This window comes from Petaurus breviceps, unplaced genomic scaffold, assembly GCF_028583685.1.
Source record: "Petaurus breviceps papuanus isolate PSGF00001 unplaced genomic scaffold, PetGlider_PUasm1.0 216, whole genome shotgun sequence".
Taxonomy (NCBI): domain Eukaryota; kingdom Metazoa; phylum Chordata; class Mammalia; order Diprotodontia; family Petauridae; genus Petaurus; species Petaurus breviceps.
In genome coordinates, this window is record NW_027185867.1 from 691355 (window position 1) to 710877 (window position 19523).

Sequence of the window (19523 nt, forward strand, 5' to 3'; positions counted from 1 at the left end):
CCACTCCACCCCAACACACATACATACATATGTATATAGACAATCTGTCCAGAAAAAGGGCCTATATCCATGACTCTGTGAGGATGCCTCAGTGTGATAATTATAAACTTTATATTTTTGATGTTACAATTATTGTTTTTTCTCCATTTATTTATTTTCAGATTTCAAAATATATTTCCACAAGATTTTGAGTTACAAATTTTCTCCCTGTCTTTCCCCTACCTCTACCCCAAGATAGTCAGCCTACTGAATATCCCTTCCCCCAATATGTTCTCTCTTATATCCTCCACCCCACCCCCCAACTTTCTAGTAAGGCAAGATGGATTTCTATACCCCAGTGCCTATATATCTTATTTCCAAGTTGCATGTAAAAAACAATTTTTTTAAACATTTGATTTTAAAACTTTGATTTCCAGATTCTTTTCCTTCTTCCCTCCTCACCCACCCTCACTGGGAAGACAATTCAATATAGGTTGTACATGTGTGGTTACACAAAACATTTCCATAATATTTATATTGTGAAAGACTAACTATATTTCCCTCCATCCTTTTCTATTTCCTACTTTGACCTTGTCCCTTGTCACAAGTGTTTGCTTCTAACTACCCTCTCCCCCAATCTGCCCTACCTTCTATCATCCCCCCTCTTATTCCCTTACCCCCTACTTTCCTGTAGAGTAAGATACCCAATTGAGTGTGTATATTATTCCCTCCCTATGCCAAATTCAATGAGAATAAGGTTGACCCTTTCACCTTCCTGCTCTTCCCCTCCATTATAACAGTTTTCTCTTGCCTCTTTTATGAAATAATTTACCCTATTTTATCTCTCCCTTTCTCCTCCTCCCAATATATTCCTCTCTCACCTCTTAAATTTTATTTTTTAGATATAATCCATCATATTCAACTGATCCTGTGCCCTCTGTCTATGTGTACATGTACATACATACACACACTCACATATATATTTATATACATATATGCCATCCTATATATACATTATATGTATGTATACATATATATTCCCTTCAACTGTCCTCATACTGAGAAAAGTCTCATGAGCTACAATTATCGTTTTTCTATGTAGGAATGTAAACAGTTCAATTTTAATAAGTTCCTTATGATTTCTTTTTCCTGTTTACCTTCTCATGCTTTTCTTGCTTCTTGTATTTGAAAGTCATATTTTCTGCTCAGCTTTGGTCTTTTTATCAAGAATGCTTGAAAGTCCTCTATTTCACTGAATAACCATATTTTTCCCTAAAATATTACACTCTGTTTTGCTGGGTAGGTGATTCTTGGTTTTAATCCTAGCTCCTTTGACCTTTGGATTATCATATTCCAAGCCTTTCAATCCCTTGGTGAAGAAGCTGCTAGATCTTGCGTTATCCTGATTGTGTTTGCACAAAACGCAAACTGTTTCTTCCTGACTGCTTGCAGTATTTTCTCCTTGACCTGGAAACTCTGGAATTTGGCTACAATATTCCTAGGATTTTTCTTTTTGGGATCTTTTTCAGGAGGTGACTGGTGAATTCTTTCAATTTCTATTTTGCTCTCTGGTTCTAGAATATCAAGGCAATTTTCCTTGAGAATTTCTTGAAGGATGATTCCTAGGCTTTTTATGATGATGGCTTTCAGATAGTCCAATAATTTTTAATTTATCTCTCCTGATTCTATTTTCCAGGTCAATGGTTTTTCCAATGAGATGTTTCACATTGCCTTTTTTTTTTTTTCATTTGTTTGGATCTCTTTTACAGTATCTTGATTTCTCATAAAGTCATTAGCTTCCATTTGCTACAATCTAATTTTGTTTTTTTGCCTTTTGGAGGGGGGAAGACATGGCAATTGGGATTAAGTGACTTGCCCAAGGTCACACAGCTAGTAAGTGTGTCAAGTGTCATATTTGAACTCAGGTCCTTCTGACTCCAGGGCCTATGCTTTATTCACTGTGCCACCTAGTCACCCCTCCAATCTAATTTTGAAGGAATTATTCTCTTCAATGAGATTTTGAAATTTCTTTTCCATCTGACCAATTGGTCTTTTTTAAAGCATTCTTCTCCTTATTGGCTTTTTGGGCCTCTTTTGCCCTTTGAGTTAGTTTGTTTTTTAAGGTGTTATTTTCTTCAGTTAGGCTGTTGACTCACTCTTCATGATTTTCTTGCATCACTCTCATTTCTCTTCCCAATTTTGCTTCCACTTCTCTTTTGATTCTCAAAATCCTTCTTGAGATCCTCCATGGCCTGCAACCAGTTCATATTTTTCTTGGAAGCTTTTGATATAGGAGTTTTGACTTTGTTGTTTTCTTCTGGTTTCATGTTTTGATCCTCTTTGTCCCCCAAAAAGGATTCTATAGTCTGATTGCACTCCCAAGCAGATCAAAGCAAGAGCTACTGTCCTCTGAATAGTAGCTTGATCCCCCTACAATCCACAGGCCAGGAGCTCCAGAGGCAGCCACGCAGCAATAGCTGCAGCCACTGTGCCAATGCTGCACCTCTTATCCCAGGGGCAGGGGCCAGACCGCACTCTACTTTCTCCCTGGATCAGCAGAGTACCCCACTGACCTTTTACTTTCTCTTTGGTGTTTATGGGTTGAGAAGTCTGGAAACTGCCACAGTTGCCAGTGATTCACTCTCTTAAAGTCTGCTCTGGCCCTTCTGGGCCACTGGTCAGAGCCACCCAGGTCTGGGACTGCACAGTTCACGCGGGACTGCTAGGCTCCCAGCTCATTGCAATAGACCGTTCCTGTCGGCCTGCCAGGCTGCCTTCAGTGGGAGATTTGTTTCTCTCTGTCACTTTGTGGGATCTGTAGCTCTAAAATTTGTTTAGAGTCATTTTTTTTACAGGTATTAGAAGTGGTTGGAGTGGGAGCTGAAGCAAGTTCCTGCTTTTACTCTATCATCTTGGCTCCGCCCCGTTATGATTATTTTTGATGTTGGATGTTCTGGATATTGTTAGATAGAACTCCAATACGAAGTCACTTAGCCAAAGTGGTCCTAATGCCAATAGAAGCACAATACTTTTCCACTGTTAACTTTCTGTCAGGTGAATGAGGCTTTTGAATGAATAAACTCTTGATCTCCTACAAGGCTTTGAAATATTCTCCTTCTTGTTTTTGTTTTTGTTTTTTTGTTTTTTGCTTTTTGGAGGGCAACTGGGGTTAAGTGACTTGCCCATGGTTAGTTTTTTGTGTTAAGTGTCGGAGACCACATTTGAACTCAGGTTCTCCTGCCTCCAGTGCCAGTGCACTATTCACTGTGCCATGTAGCTGCCCCTATTTTCCTTCTTCTTTAATTAACATTAGACCCTCCCATTAGTTTATAGTCCTGACAAAAAAAACTCCCCCTACCTAAGTCTGGTATTAGTAAAAAACACTGAGAACATTTCTACTATAACACATCTCACCATTTAGCTGGGATAATTTTCTTTCTTTTTTTTCTTTTTTGGAGGGGGGAAGGTAGGGCAATTGTGGTTAAGTGATTTGCCCAAGGTTGCATAGCTAGCTTTTGTGTTAAGTGTCTGAGGCTGGATTTGAACTCAGGTCCTCCTCACTCCAGGACTAGTGCTCTTTTCACTGCACCACCTAGCCACACCTGGGATAATTTTCTTACACATGAGGAAAAATCTCTTTATATTGCAACAGTGTGTGGAGATATATATATTTGCTTGCTTTCTGCACACATAACAATAAAGTTCATGATTATCATGTCCTGAGTACCAATTTTCTAGAAATTTAAAAGTCAGGTACCTGCTTTCATCCAAACTTTAAAAGGCTAAATAAAATACTCTGCCCTTCCCCATTCCTAGCACTTTTCCTTCTCTTGAGTCTTTACCCTCCCAAAATGCTTAAACTTGCCTGAGGTTTGAACATTTGCATGGGTTCAGGGTTGCCCCAAGAATACCAGCACTCCTTCATCATTCACTATCTTGTCATAGGCCCTTGGGCCTTAGCCCTGGAAGGAATGGTGCCATTTTATCCTTTATGAATCCCAAATTTCAACATCCTAGATAAAAGGACATGTTCAAGAAGCCAGTAGACCTCCATGAAACTATTAACCATAGGCTTATAGCTTTAACTAAGAATTTTTGCACTTTGAGCAAATAATATTAAGACTACAGGTCACTGGTTGGGAAGGCTGTCCTCCTTCCTGCCTTCCACCAGAAGATTTTTTAGTTCCCTATTTTAAATGGTTGTAGCATCTAGTTTTCAGAGTAATTAGTTTTTCCTTTTCACTTGGCATCTAAGAAGCCTGATTACTTGGGAGTGTGGGTAGAATTCTAATTTTTTATGGTAAACAGATAGAATGATTGGGGAGAGTGTTTGAAGCTTCATGCTATAAGGCTACTTAGATACAAGCCTATTTTAATAACTGCATATTATAAACCTATTATAGATGCTAATCAATTATTTCTTGTTAGAAGTTTTAAGTATTTGATTATTTTTATTTTTAACCAGGCTAGAATAAAACTCAATAAAATATGATTGAGATAATGAATCCTCTAGGTGTGTAATACAGAGGACTTCATTTCAAACACACAAAAAAAATCCATGTAATAATCCCTGTTAAAAGCACAATTATCCTTCCAACCACCCAGATTTACTATTTTAAGTCATTTTTGACTCTTCTCTCTACCTTACTCCTTATATGTAATGTATTCTCAAATCTTATTGATTCCACCTCCACAAAACATCTTGTATACAACCTGTTCCACACTTACACAACCACAATCTTAGTTCTGGCCCTTATCACCTCTTACTTCAACAACTACAAGAGCCGCTTAAATAACCACCTAGCTAATTACTTTACTCTCCAATCCATTCTCCATCCAGCTGCCAAACTGACATTCCTAAAACATAATTCTCATTGCCTTCACCTGCTCAAAAAAAACCCCCACAAAAACAAAACCCCCAAAACATCTAGAATATACCCCTTTCTTTGGCTTTTAAAGCTTTTTGCAATATAGCTCCATCATACTTTTCTAATCTTATTGCATAATGCACATTTTTTCACTCTGTCCTTGCATTCTGGCCAAGTTGCCTTGCTTGTTGTTAATTAGCCAATACATTCTATCTGTCATGATGCTTTTACAAAAGTATCCAGCTGTTCCTCATAACTGGAATATACTCCCTCTTTACCTCTTCCTTGTGGAATACCTAACTTCTTCAAAGTTCAAGTTCAAGTGCTAATAGGAAACTCATTCTAATCACCTTAGTTGCTAGGTTCCCCTCTCCCCGCAGGAAACTGGATGTATATATTATCATTTTCTATGTATATGTTGTTTTCCCTGAAGAAAATGCAAGCCTATTGAAGAAAAAAAAAACTTTCAATATTAGTTATATCTCCATTGCCTAGTAATAATAATTTATTACATTATTTGCAACATAAATAATAACATTTATGTAGCACTTTAAAGTCTGCAATGTGCTTTAGATACGTTATCTTTTTTATTCTAACAACAACACTATAAGGTAGGTCTTATTATTATTATTCTCATTTTATTGATGAGGAAACTGAGCCTGAGAAAAGTTAATTAATTTGCCCTTGGTCACACACTGTCTGAAGCAGGATTTCAAATTCATGTCTTCTGAATTCCAAGTCTAACACTATCAGCTGCTCCATCTAACTGTCTAGTATAGTTCTTAGCATATACTGAATAATTTAGAAAAATCAAATTTGGATTTAGGGAAATCAAAGAGTTTGAGAAATTAGAAACAAACTTACAGCATCTGTTTTGGGACACACTCTGGTCTGACACAAGTGAATGGTAAAAATGGCATGAGAACGAGAGCTCTGCACATTCATCTGAGTACTTGCAGTGGTTCGAGATAAAGCACCCAGCTTTAAACACTGCATCATCTAAAAAAGGAGAAGAAGAGAAAAAAATAATAATTGACCAACATTTAAATGAAATACAACACAACAAAGATTTACCTTAAATGGTTAAATCCATCATATTTTATTAATATATAAGACAGAGTTGATAAGATATTGTTTTATGTCACTATTGCAGGAACAACCAATCTTTGAGATTAAATTCCAAGTTCAATAGCATATTATTTTAATAGAAGAAAATCATTTAAGATTTATTTGTTCAATATTTATTGGCATTGCAGTTTTATTTGAAAATTATTTCCTAATAATCTTTTGTGCAGATTAAAAACATGTATATCTGTGTACACACACACACACACACACACACACACACATACGTCTTTTGCTAATTTTTAAAATTTTTTCCATGGTAGTCTCCTTTAAGAGATCACAACAGTACTAAAACTGTGACAGCAAATAATGCAAAAGGATTCTGTTTCTCATATTAAACCCCATCCATTTTATCCTCTTTTTTCTCCATTGTAAATTTATAAAAAGAAATTATTTTTGTATTTCAGTAGTAAAAGCTTTATAAATGTTCAATAATTATTTGAAATATAAGGTCGTCATTACCTCTGATTCTGTAGTCACACTCCGTGTTGTAACTCCCACAGTATAAATTCCTCCAGTTGAGTCTTCATGTATTCGTATATTGGACTTTTTGTTTTTTGCATCAATGTCACGAGTGGTGTCAAAGAGGTCAAGAACTTCTTCATTATAAAGCTAGTAAAATAAAATGTTGTAAAATGTTAGTCTTGAAAAATAACTGGCCATGTAACGTTGAGCAAGTTACTTAACCCCAATTGCTTTAGAAAAAAAATAAGACTGCCATTTAGAAGCAGCTAATACAGAAGGCAATTAAAAGTAAAATAAACTCTACTAGAAAGCAATATTTACAAAAGTAGTCATTTAAGGTACATGATATGCAAAACATCAAAGGACTTTGTAGATAAAGACATAAGCAAAATGGAAAGATCAAGATAAAAACTACCTGTTAGTTAAATAGGTAAATTAAAAAACAGAAAGCTTGTAAAGAGATTTGAAGGATTTTTTACCACATAGGAAAAAATATATACCTCACTTTTTACATACCCTGAAAAACAACTTAAGGCACTCAGAAAGCAAAACTTAATATTTCAGTTGGTCTAACATAGTAATTTACAAAGTTAGGACTTTGTAGATGGGGAACAAAATAGATGATATTTAATTCAGACTTCCTAGAAAATAATGTTATAAGTTTAAGAGTAATCAATACTTTTTTGATATTTTGATACATCCATGAACTTGTCGATATGGGTATTGTTTCCATCAATACACTTCACACCTTCTCATACTGTGCAATTCTTGACCATGCTTTTCTCATCATTTCTCTTCATGGAGGATCCAATATTCAGAAGACCTTCTTTGTTTCTAAAATATATTTTGTAGATACCACCACAGCATGCAGACTAGGTTGCTATACTCTTGCTACATGACTCTTGCTACTTTTCTGGTCATATATGTCCATGTGATTAATTTTTCATTACTTTTCATATACTAGTTATCATTGTTACACTGCACAACCTACTTATACATTTGTTTCTGCAATTTTGATTCTTATGAGTTTGTGGTGTTCCATGATTCATAGCCATATATAATGTCACTGTTAAGTATATAAGTTGAAAAAATGGGGTCTAAAGACAATGAGCTGCTTAGGATCACTGAAAGCAAAATTAACAAAATAAAAAAACAAAACAAATCACACTGAATAACAACAACAGAAAAAAAAATTTACATAGCACTTACTGTGTTCCAGGCTTTGTGCTAATCACTTTACAGTTAAAATCTCATTTGATCCTATAATGCTAACCCAGGCAGCACACCTGAGGACTGCTGCTGTGAATAATTTCAAGCATCTAATTGCATAGTAAAATGAACTCTCTATTCAGCAATAAACTAAACATTATTCAATAAAGCATAACATTTATAGCAACATCCTTAAGTAAAACATAACATCTAATACATACATATATATGTATATATATATTCCATAACACTTAATATGTCATATGACGCATAGCATTTATCATTACATTCAGTAGCATTCCCCAAAATACCTGTTTATACAATCAAGGGGTCCCAGGTTAGGGCTTTCCCTAGCACAACACATTACACAGTATATATCACTACATCCCCAAAATCAAGGGTCTTGCCTAGCACAACACAATAAGGCAGCAGAAGATACCACACCATCCAACCTAGGTCACAGTAAGAACAATCTCCTTAATCAATACCAAGCATCCAAATAAAGTTCTCTTTCAGATCCTCACAACAACCCTAGGAGCTGGCTGTTACTAGTATCCTCATTTTATAGATGGGCAAATAGAGGCAAATAGGTTAAGTGACCTGCCCAAGGTTACACAACTACCTAAATATCTGAGACTGAATAAAAATTCATATCTTCTTTTTTTATTTTTAATATAAAGCAATCAGGGTTAAGTAACTTGCTCAAGGTTACACGGCCAGTTATTTCTGGGTGTGGTGCTGAGTATCTGAGCCCGGGATTTGATCCAGGTCTTCTCAACACTGGAGCCGGTGCTCTTACTTGCTGTGCTACCTGGCCGCCCCCAAAATTCATATCTTCTTGATTCCAGGCCCAGCACTCTATTTACTGTGCCACCTATCCGAATTGATAAATAAAACTAGGAGTTATGTGTAAAAAAAAAAAAAAGCTAACCTGATTAAGAAGAAAACCCCAAATTATCACATCAATATTATAAAAATAATAAGACTGGATTGAAAAACAGAGTCAAGGGGCGTCCAGGTAGCACAGCGAGTAAGATCACCGGCCCCAGAGTCAGGATGATCTGGGATTGAATCTGGGCTCTGATACTTAGCACCACACCCAGAAATAACTGGCTGTGTAATCTTGAGCAAGTTACTTAACCCCAATTGCTTAAAAAAAAAAAGAAAATAAAAAGAATTTTGAACACTTTTATAAGCTAATGAAAAATGACAACAGCAGAACTACAAGGAACACTAAAAATAAACAACCCTGAAAGTTATAAAAACTATGCCATAGCATCAATGATGAAACATACTACACAATATAGAGGTGATGGATTTAAGGAACAGAATGAGATAAATTTTTATGTATGGACAGCAGGTTAATTTGTTTTGCCTAAGTATGTATATTTAAAACAAGAAATCTGTTCATTTGTTTTTTACAATGCAATGGAGTAGGAGAGAGAAAAAAAGTTTTTTTTTTGTTTTTTTTTTAATAGAGAGGCAGTGATGCTCTAGATGTCAAATGTTACATGAACTTTCAGAGGTCACTCTACCCAAATGCATATCACAGTTTGATCAATATGTATCCTTTATGCATCTTTTCTCTAAACAACTAGGGCAAATTCTATTTTAAAATTTTTATTTTTTTTCAATTAACAAAAATTAACCTTTTCTCCCTCTCCTGAGGATGAAAGAAAACAAATCCCTGCATTGAAAACATATAGTCAAGGAAAAAAATTCCCAAATTGGCCATGTCCCCCCAAAACTGTCTCATTCTACACACTGAATCCTTCACCTTTCTGTCCGGGGATAGAGAGCATGTTTTATCATGTCTTCTAGACTAGTGGTTGATCATCACGCTTATCAGTAGTTCTTAATTCTTTCAAATATATTTGTCTTCACCACATTGTCATTGTATACATTGTTCTAATTCTATTCATTTGAGTTTGCATCAGTTCATACAAGTCTTCCTAGGTTTCTCTAAAACCATCCCTCTCATTATTTCTTACAGCAAAATAATATTTCATAACATTTATATATACTCTACTTGTTCAGCCATTCCCCAATTTATCGACACCCACTAATATCTCCATTCATTGCTACATCAAAAGAAGCTTAGTACTAATCCCTCCTTTATTCAACCTCCTTCTAATTCCCCTTTCTACTGTTTCTCAGTGTATGTATGTGTATTCTTTCTTCCCTGATCAGTTCAGAAGAGAATGAGGTTCATAAGGCAGCTGCTCCTTCTCATCCCCTCCTCCTCTTTGTATAGCTGACTATTCTGATTCAATTATTGGTCATCCCATTATTCTTATTTCAGGAAAATATCCTGAAATGAACAGTGTTTATTATTCTTTCTTGGTATAAACATTTATCAAGTTTTTTAATCCATCAGTTACAGTGTGGTTTTTTTATTAGAATGAGTTAGGCATTCAGGTCATAGAACCCATCAACGTACAAAATTAAGCACACATTAAAGGTTTTCAAAAAAGATGCAGTATATTTCAAAATAGCACAATAATATAAGCATATATTTTGTAAACACAAAGAAAAAGTTCTTTTGACTCATGATGAAACATGATGAAATACCTTCACAGAGAACTGATTTTATAGACTGAAGCATACATTTCCACTTTCTTTATAATTTCTTCTTTGAGGGAGGTGGGGAAGGAGAATGGGGCATGGCTAATATAAAAATATGTTTTGCGTGACTTTACATGTATAATTGATGTACTGTTTGTCTTCTTGATGACTCAGGAAAGGTTAAAGGGAGGAAGAGAATTTGGAACTGAAAAGTTTTAAAAATCAAAGTTAATAAAATTTTAAAAGAGGGGAAAAGAAATATACCTTTTGCAAGTACAATTTTAAAAATAAGTACAATTTTTAAAAAGAATAGATGTTTTAAAAACAATCTTAATATTATTTCCATGTAAAAATATAAAAACAATTCTTACTGAACCACTTAAATGAAGACAAAGTTGTTTTTTTTTTAAAGCTGAGAAAAAAATGTTACCTCTAAGAATTGAGAATTAACTTTAAAATCAGGGGGTGGAACTCCATTTTTAATAGCAATTTCTTTTTTTTCTTCAATACACTTAAAAAGATGCTTAACAGCACGAGAAATAATACCCTGTTCTTCTTCAATGATATTGACATCAAATCCTGTTCCCATGGTATATGTTTTGCCAGCTCCAGTCTAAATATAGGAAAAAAAAGAAAATGAACAAACTTGCCAAAAAGAAAAGACACAGTTTTAGACAACATCAAGAATGGCAACAATACTGCTACTGAATAGCACTTCTGTTAAGGAATGGCTTGACCTATTTTCTACTTTTTAGTAATATTTCAGTACTTACTTGTCCATAAGCAAAAACTGTAGCATTGTAGCCCTCAAAACAACCTTCAATTAGTTTTTCTATACACTGTGTGTAGATCTGTTCTTGCTGAGATTCGATGTCAAACACATAGTCAAAAGTAAAAGCTTTATCTTTTCCTAGAAACACTTGAGGTTCACCTGGTGTGACAGAAGTACAAATATGGCATCCTTCAATTTTTTCTTTTGCAAGTTGAGGCCGAATTCTGTGAAAAAACAAACATACAAATAAGAGATTGGATTTTCATTGGCTCAGGGTCTTGTGCTTAGTTGTCAGGAGAGGCAATATGGCTAATGCTACCTCCACCATAAGAAGCAGCAAGAAATATGGTGGGCTAGAGTAGCATAATTACAATCAGCTACTATATTTACTTGGGCCACAAAAAACAGAGTGACCTCAACTTCAAGAACAAGCTCCAGGAATGAAAGACCTTGTTAAAGAAAGACCATGGCTTTCCAAATTACTTAAACTTAAAGATGTTAAAGATGATGGTAAGGAATTGTTAACTCAAGGTGAATATGAAAAAGGTGCTCACCAATTGAAAAACATCACAGTTGTCTATGGGCAGTAGGTATTGCCAGTTTTACAGCAAACTATTCCACTACCAGGGTTCCAAATGCTTCTTACTAGGCTACTAATAATTAGTCAGAGAATTGTTAAATGGAGTTTGGCTGAATATTATATAGAACTGGAAAACAGTAGACATAAAATCTAGACAAAATATACTTATTTTAAATTCTTAACCAAGAAGATGAGTAGGAGTGGATAAAAAAGAGAGACGTACTAGTTATGGACTATCATATTGACATCAATACTGAATCAACTGAAGTTTATTTTAATTCTATATAGTTAAATTTGTCTTTACTAATAAATGTGTTTTGATTGCAAAATTGAATTATATAAATATACTGTGTGAATTACCTAAATATCACTGTCACTTTGTAATGATAATAGAAATTTGAAGATCTCTGCCCCTCAATAAGCCTAGGTGAATTTGAGGACCTTTCCTGATTTGAAATAAACTCTGCCTCCTAGTAGTCTGCATGTGCTCACATGAAGTCTGTGGTAGGAGGCTTGTTTTTCAGAAAGGCACTTTTGTAACTTTGTAGTCAAGTGGGTCATGAGGGCTGTGATGTTCTCTGACCCTGGAGAAAGTTATATATACCTTTGAGACAAGGTTTTGCTTTGGGGCTCACTTTGGGAAGAGTTGTGTGATTTGGCCAAATGAGACTCTGGGCAGCCGTTGAACCCCATGGCTTTGAAAACCCATATGCTGCTGCTTCTTTCTCTGATGACTAACTAGGTATGGATGTAATGGTCAGACAGTAGAAGTCCTGTCTGCTGGATTGTGTTATTTTCTCTGTCTGTATTTTTGTCTGATTGTAACTTCTGTTAGTATTCTCTGAAGTTCAGGGTGCTGACTTTTTCCCCTAAACTAGGTAAATGATGTATGTTTGTTTGATTAAAGCAAGATTACTAACCCTTTTTGAGTTGCTTTCCTTTATAAAAGGAGATCAAAGGACCTGTACTAGCAGTCATCCTGGATATGCTAGGGTGCTTGCTACTATGCACTTATTACTAAACTATGTAATTGTAATGTACATGTGACATGATACTGCTGTACATTAAAATACCTATTGTTAATTTTTGTAAAGCAAAGTTAAAGCAATAAAAAGAATTTTTGCTATGAGCAAAAATTTTAAGATGATGTGAAATATGATATTTAAAATTCAAAACCCATGAAAACACTAACTATACAGAATACTTTTAAAAATATTGTTGTTAATGCTTAAATTGAAAATCCTAAATGAATTAAAATGTATTTACATTGAAATTAATTTTAATTTTAAATGACTGGGAAATTATATTTAAAGACTGGCTTAATACCCCATCAAAAATATTAAAAGATTTATAATGAACTCGATATGTAAAGTACCTGCCAAACACCATACAAATTCTAGAAGAATACTTTACTTCAACTAGGTATAAAAATGTACTCTTAGATAAGTTCAGCTACTTATCTACACAATGAAATTATTCTTACATTTTCTCCTGAGGGACTGGCAGTAAGCAAAAAAAAAAAAAAGTAAAGCTAGGAAGTTGGTGTTATTTGCCTCTATGCCTTTTCTCTTTCATTTACTTAGTTTCCTCATGTTCTCTTCTCTCCATTCCACTCAACATCTTCCTTCAGGACATAATCAGATACAAAGGCATTTATGTGGCAATGTGAACTTAAGTTAATGTTAAAAAATTGTTCATACTTCTCTTGCCCTGGCCTCTCTCTAATGTATTTTAAATGTTTATTGAGGAGGCAGAGGCAAGATGGCAGAGTGAAAGCAGGAATTCACCTGAGCTCCCCACCAGAGTTTTTACTCTAAAAAGTGAATCTGAATAAATTTTAAAGTAGCAGAATCCACAAAGAGACAGAGTGTGACAGATTTTCAGTCCAAGACAACCTCAAGGTTGATAGGAAGAATCTGTTGCACTGGGCTGGGAGATGAGTACAGTCTAGCATACAGGCTGCACCAACACAGACCTGATCATAGTGAGGCCAGAGCAGACCCCAGCAGACTGAATTGCTGGCAGGAGTGGAGACTTGTAGACCTCTTGGTGCAGCACAGGGGTCTGTCAGAGCTGGGTGAGAGAGAGGTGTGGTCCTGTATGGGGCCTGTGGTGGCAGCAGCAATAGCTCTTCCTGGGGCTATCAGCCCATAGAATGAATGTATATAGTCACCTATTTAAAGTTCCAGGAGCCAAGATGGTGAGGTAAAAAGTAAATTGCTCTCACTCCCCTTAGGGAGGGGACAAGATAGCCAATATACTCGCATCTGAAACCTCAAAGGGAATTATGAACTGGTCTCAAGTCTCAAAAGAATTCTTCGAGGAAGTTCGATTTTAAGACTCAAGTAAGAGAGGTAGAAGAAAAATTTAAAAACACAATTGACAAAATGGAAAAAAAGAACACTGAAGAAAATAATTTCTTAAAAAGTACAATTGGTCAAATGGAAAAGGAGGTACAAAAGCTAAATGAAGAAAACAATGTGTTAAAAATTAGAATTGGGCATCAGAAAGCTAATGACTCTACAAGATATCAAGAATCAGTCAAACAAAATTGAAAAAATGAAAAAATAGAAGAAAACATAAAATATATTATTGGAAAAACTACTGACATGGAAAACACATCCAGGAGAAATAATCTAAGAATTATTATTCTACTGGAAAGCCATGATTTAAAAAAGGGGTTTGGACAACATCTTTCAAGAAATTATAAAAGAAAACTGCCCTTAGGTCCCAGAACCAGAGGACAAAATAGTCATCAAGAGAATTCAACAATCACCTCCTGAAAGAGATCCCAAAATGCCAAGGAATATAGTAGCCAATTTCAAGAATTATCAGATTAAGGAGAAAATACTGCAAGCAGCCAGAAAGAAACAATTAAAATATCATGGAACCACAGTCAGGATCATGCAAAGGACTGGAGGGCTTGGAATATGATATTCTGGAGGGCAAAGGAGCTAGGATTACAATCAAGAATCAATTACTCAGCAAAACTGAGCATAATCCTTCAGGGGAAAAAATGGGCATTCAATGAGATAAAGTATTTTCAAGCATTTTTGATGAAAAATCAGAGCTGAATAGAAAATTTGATTTTCAAATGCAAGACCCAAGAGAAGCATAAAAAGGCAAACAGGAAAGCGAAATCATAAGGGATTAATATGGTTAAACTGTTTACATTCCTACATGGGAAGATATTTGTAACTTAAGAAATTTTCTCATTATTAGGGTATTTAGGAGTATATATAAACAGATGTGAGTTGAATACAAAGGGATGATGTCTAAAAAATAAAATTAAAGGGTGAGAGAGGAATGTCCTGGGAGAAAGAGTAAGTGTAGTGCCAATGCAATCTTCACAGCACTGGAAGTGACTGAATATGTCTGCACAGTACTGAATCACAAAATATTACAGACTCTCCATACAGAAGACAGAAACAAAATATTTTTTCAGACACCAGAAAGTCAAATCCCAACACCAGGAAACCAAATTCATCATGGCAGCAAAGACGTTAATAAACCATAACAGCAGGAAGCGACATCATCCTTTAGCTTCCCTACAAACATTCACAAGCCCAGCTGTCTCCTTGGCTGCGTCCTCTCCTCCCTCCAGCTCCAACTGTTCTGACACCCATCTTCCTGTGGGCTCTGTTCCACCCTTCACAAAGCTCCTCCCACTAAGGGCTCCATGTAATTACATTCAGCCTATTAGAGGGCAGGGAAGATTCCCTTAATTCCCTTAAGCCTAGTAAGGGGCAAGGAAGATCTTCTAATTCCCACACTTATTATCTCACATAAAAGAGGCAAGAAAAAGCTTTTACAGTAAAGGGGATGAGGGGAGACATGAAAGGGAATGAGTGAACCTTACTCTCATCAGATTGGGCTCAAAAAGAAATAACACATACACTCATTTGGGTATAAAAGTAGGAGGGGAAAGGGATAAGAGAAGAGGGGGGTGATAGAAAAGAGGGCAAGGGGTGGCTATGTGGTGCAGTGAATAGAGCACCGGCCCTGAGGAGGACCTGAGTTCAAATCTCAGACACTTGACACGCTAGCCATGCGACTTTGGGCAAGTCACTTAACCCCAATTGCCCTCCAAAAAGCACAAAAAAAAAAAAGAGGGCAAGTTGGGGAGGGGAAGCAAAACACTTTTGAGGAATGACAGGAGAGAGAAAATAGAATAATTGGGGGGGATGGATGGAGGGAAATACAGTTAGCAATAGTAACTGTGAAAAAAAAATTGAAGGAAATTTCTCTAGAAAGGCTTCTTTCTCAAACTTATATAGAACTGAGCCAAATTTATAAAAATAAGAGCCATTCCCCAATTGAGGAAAAAAAAAAACCAAACCTACTGTCATAAAACATAAACTCTTAAAATCTGTATTTAAGGGTTTCCCCAATCTTCATCCAACCTATTTTTTCCCCACCTATTTCACATTAAATCCTTTACAAACTCTACATTCCAGCCTCAATGGATTTTTAGCTATTGTCTAAAATCAACATTTTATACCCTACCTCCACGCATAAGCTCATAATTCACTCCTACCTCAAATCTGCCATTCAGGATATTTGCCATACTTTAAAGTTCAATTCAAATGTCACTTTCTCTGAAAAGACTTACTCAATTCCCTCCCTCCTTCCCTTTACCACTTAATTCTCTTTCCCTCTTCAAATTTTCTTACAGTATTTTTTTATGATTCTTCTCATGCTCTTTTTATTCCACACCTTATACTATACTCAGATGTGTTCATATTTATCCTTCAAGTTAAATATAAACTTTGAGGGGGGCACCAATTTATTGTTTGTCTTTGTATTTTCATTATCTAGCACAGTGCCTTAAACACAGTATGACCTTTACGAGTGTTTAATGAGTTAAATTATATTGAATTAGATGCAGATAAAACATGTCAGGGTGAAGTATAAGTAAATAACAAAACAACCACCATCAAAAAACATTATAAAAAAGTTTTAATTATGAAACTGTTTGATTTTGGAAAGAGTTTGGGAAGGAGAAGGTGGAATAGAAAGAAACTTCTGTATCATGGTTATCAATATCCCATTACATTTCTAGTTCCTTCTCCCACCAAAAAATGTCCTCCCCCCCACTTGTCCACACACATGCTACCACTAATAATCATCAAGTTCTTTCTAACAGGTTTCTTTTTCAAAAGTTACCAAACCAGATACAGGAAGGAATATTTTGCTGTGTTTACTAATTTTATCTGAAATAAAACATGTATAATACTTTACAAACTTTAAAGAGCTATATAAAGACCACTTACCATCATTTTAAAAAATTTACCATGTGTGAACACTCTTTATAGAAAAATTCAAAGATTTTCATGAAAATATGACATAGTAAATTATATATGTATAATTTTGTTTTTACCCTCATTCTATTAATAAAAAGAAATAACTTTGTCTTTTCAACTAAAAGAAAAGCAGTTTATTTTGCAATTAAAGATGAAAGACTTAGATTGGACATAATAGCTCAGATTAATATGTAGTTTTATAAGATCTAAAATGCACTTTCCTTTCAACAGAGATGTCAAATAGGTAATAAAAATTTTATTTTTCTTCTGCATTTTAGAAATGAAGTACATGTGGCTCAGAAATGTTAAGTAATTTGTCCACAGTGAATATAAAACAAATTAGGATTCAAACTCAAATCTCCTCAATCCAAAACTGGCATTCTTTCCACCACACTATGATGACTGACACCTAAGCAAGTGTAGCCCATATAAGCTCTGAGAATCCTTAGCCCAGTTTCTACTCTCAAGGTCCAAGATTACTCCTGAGGAGCAAAAGAGTAATTGTCTAATTGTTTTCCCAACAACGTCTCCTCTTGAGAACCTCATAAATGGGTGAAAAAGCCATTACCAAATATACTTTTGTAAAAGCTATCTAACTAGGCTGGCTAATTTAAACTGATTCTCAATGGATAATGGAAGGAGGGGAGAAGTAAAGGGAATCTGTCAGCTGGGCTTGACTCAGGCCCAGTACCCTCATAGTTTATATTTGTTTAGAACAAAATGAGCCACTAGAAGGTTATTCAACAGTTAGTAAAAGAAGAATATTCAACAAAGATAGATATTCAGGATACCCCAGAGTAGTTCAACTGAGAAAAAGTCCCTTGCCAGAGCTGCCCCTCATTTTCCACCAGTCAGGAATTAAAGGGCAATCTTGAAGCTATTTTGTACTCAGGAGATGAGGAAGTTCTATCAACAGCCTGAACTTGTAGTTAGTTAGCCAATCAAGACTTTTTCCCCCAAGTTTTTATTACTATCTTTTGTTTTCTTATATCACCTTAGTTTTCTCCACTATCCCTCCCTTTTCTGCCTCCCAGAAACCCATTCCATAAAACAAATAATGGTTTTAAAAAAAAAAAAAACAATAAAGAAAGAGAAAAGAAAAAAAGAAGAGAAAAAAATCAGCACAACTGAAATAAATACATCGAAAAAAAAATCTGAAAACACGAGCAATGTTCAAAACCTGTTGAGCTCTCCCTCCTACAAAGTGGTGGGGTAGAAGTATCTTCTCAAATATCTTCTTTCAAGATACTCTTGTTCTACATAATTTTGCAACATTTACTTTTGATTTTGTGTGTGTTATTCTTTACGTTTTCAATCTTGTAGTCATTACATATGCTTCATTATCTATTTTTCCTGGATACTGTTCTTACTTTAGTTTATGCAGATCTTTTTCAATGCTTTTTCTATATTCGTCATATTCATAATATTCCATTATATTAATGTGCCACAATTTTTAGCCATTTTTCAATTGAATAGCATCTACTTTGTTTTATAATTCTTTGCTATCACAAAAAATGGTGCTATAAATGTTTTAGTATATATGAGAACTTTCTCATCAATAGCTTTCTTGGAGTATAACCTTTGTAATGGAGTCTCTGGATCTATTTACTTCATCTGGATAATTCCAAATTGCTTTCCAAATATTTTTATCGAGCTAGAGTTCCACCAACAATGCATATATGTACCTATCTTCCCACAATCCCTCCAACATGGACTTCTCTGATCTTCTGTTATCTTTACCAATTTGCAGAGAGTGAGAAGTTGTTCTGACTTGCATTTCTCTTACTAGTATTTTTTCAAATGGCTGTCAGTTTACAATTCTTTCAAGAACTATTTGTTCATATCTGTTAATCAAATCAATTTGGGAAATGGCTTTTGTACATACATATATATGCATATAAGCATAATATATATATGACTCACAGATAAATGGGTAGATGGATAGAAAAACAGATAAAGATATATATATGTATAGATGTCAGTTGTTTATATATTTTAAAAAAAACCCTTATCAGAAAAATCTGATATAAAGATTTTTTTTCCTATTCAACTACTTCCCTTCTATAAACTCTGGAGTTACACATAATCAGTTATCAATTTTACCTTTTGTTATTACTTCTAGCCCTAGTTTGGTTAAGAATAAATCTCCTACTTACAGTTGTCAGAAATCTATCATTTGCCTCTCTCTTTTGTTCTTTAACTGCTTTACAATTTTCCTAGCAGTTTTCATAAGATAGGGAATTCTTACAAAGTAATTGAATTTGATATTGAGTTTCACAAGTGCCTGGCACATAGAAGGTACTTAATAATTATTTATTGTTCCATTGATTTAGCTGTGGGGTTCTGATACCAGAAGAAGAGTGGTGATATGCCTCTAGCCTATGCCCCAAGACAGAAACCTGAAATGGAATAACCAGGGTAGAAGTCCAAGAGTAAAAAATGAGGACCCTGTAGTTCATTTGCTCTAACTCAAAGCTATCAAGTAGGCTAAAAATGGCTGACTACAGGAGCAGCATATTGAAACTCTCAACTAGAGACAACCCAAGACCCAAACATGGGTTAGGAACTTGTAAAAGTCAGACCAGTAAGGCTATGAGAAAACTTTTCCCAGGATGACATCACCATGGGAGGACAGAAAGCCTTCAGTTTCCCAGACT

General features: G+C 35.1%; 1 protein-coding gene across 5 annotated transcripts in view; it reads right to left on the reverse strand.

The window, feature by feature from the left end:
* Positions 1-19523, reverse strand: part of KIF21A (kinesin family member 21A) — a 185551-nt gene that overhangs the window by 111849 nt on the left and 54179 nt on the right. For all 5 annotated transcript variants that reach the window (XM_069094223.1, XM_069094221.1, XM_069094222.1 and 2 more), the window contains exons 2-5: positions 10985-11207; positions 10642-10824; positions 6435-6584; positions 5712-5846 (exon numbers count right to left, since the gene is read on the reverse strand). In XM_069094223.1, the coding sequence (XP_068950324.1) occupies positions 5712-5846; positions 6435-6584; positions 10642-10824; positions 10985-11207 (691 nt within the window). The remainder of the gene's footprint in view (positions 1-5711; positions 5847-6434; positions 6585-10641; positions 10825-10984; positions 11208-19523) is intronic.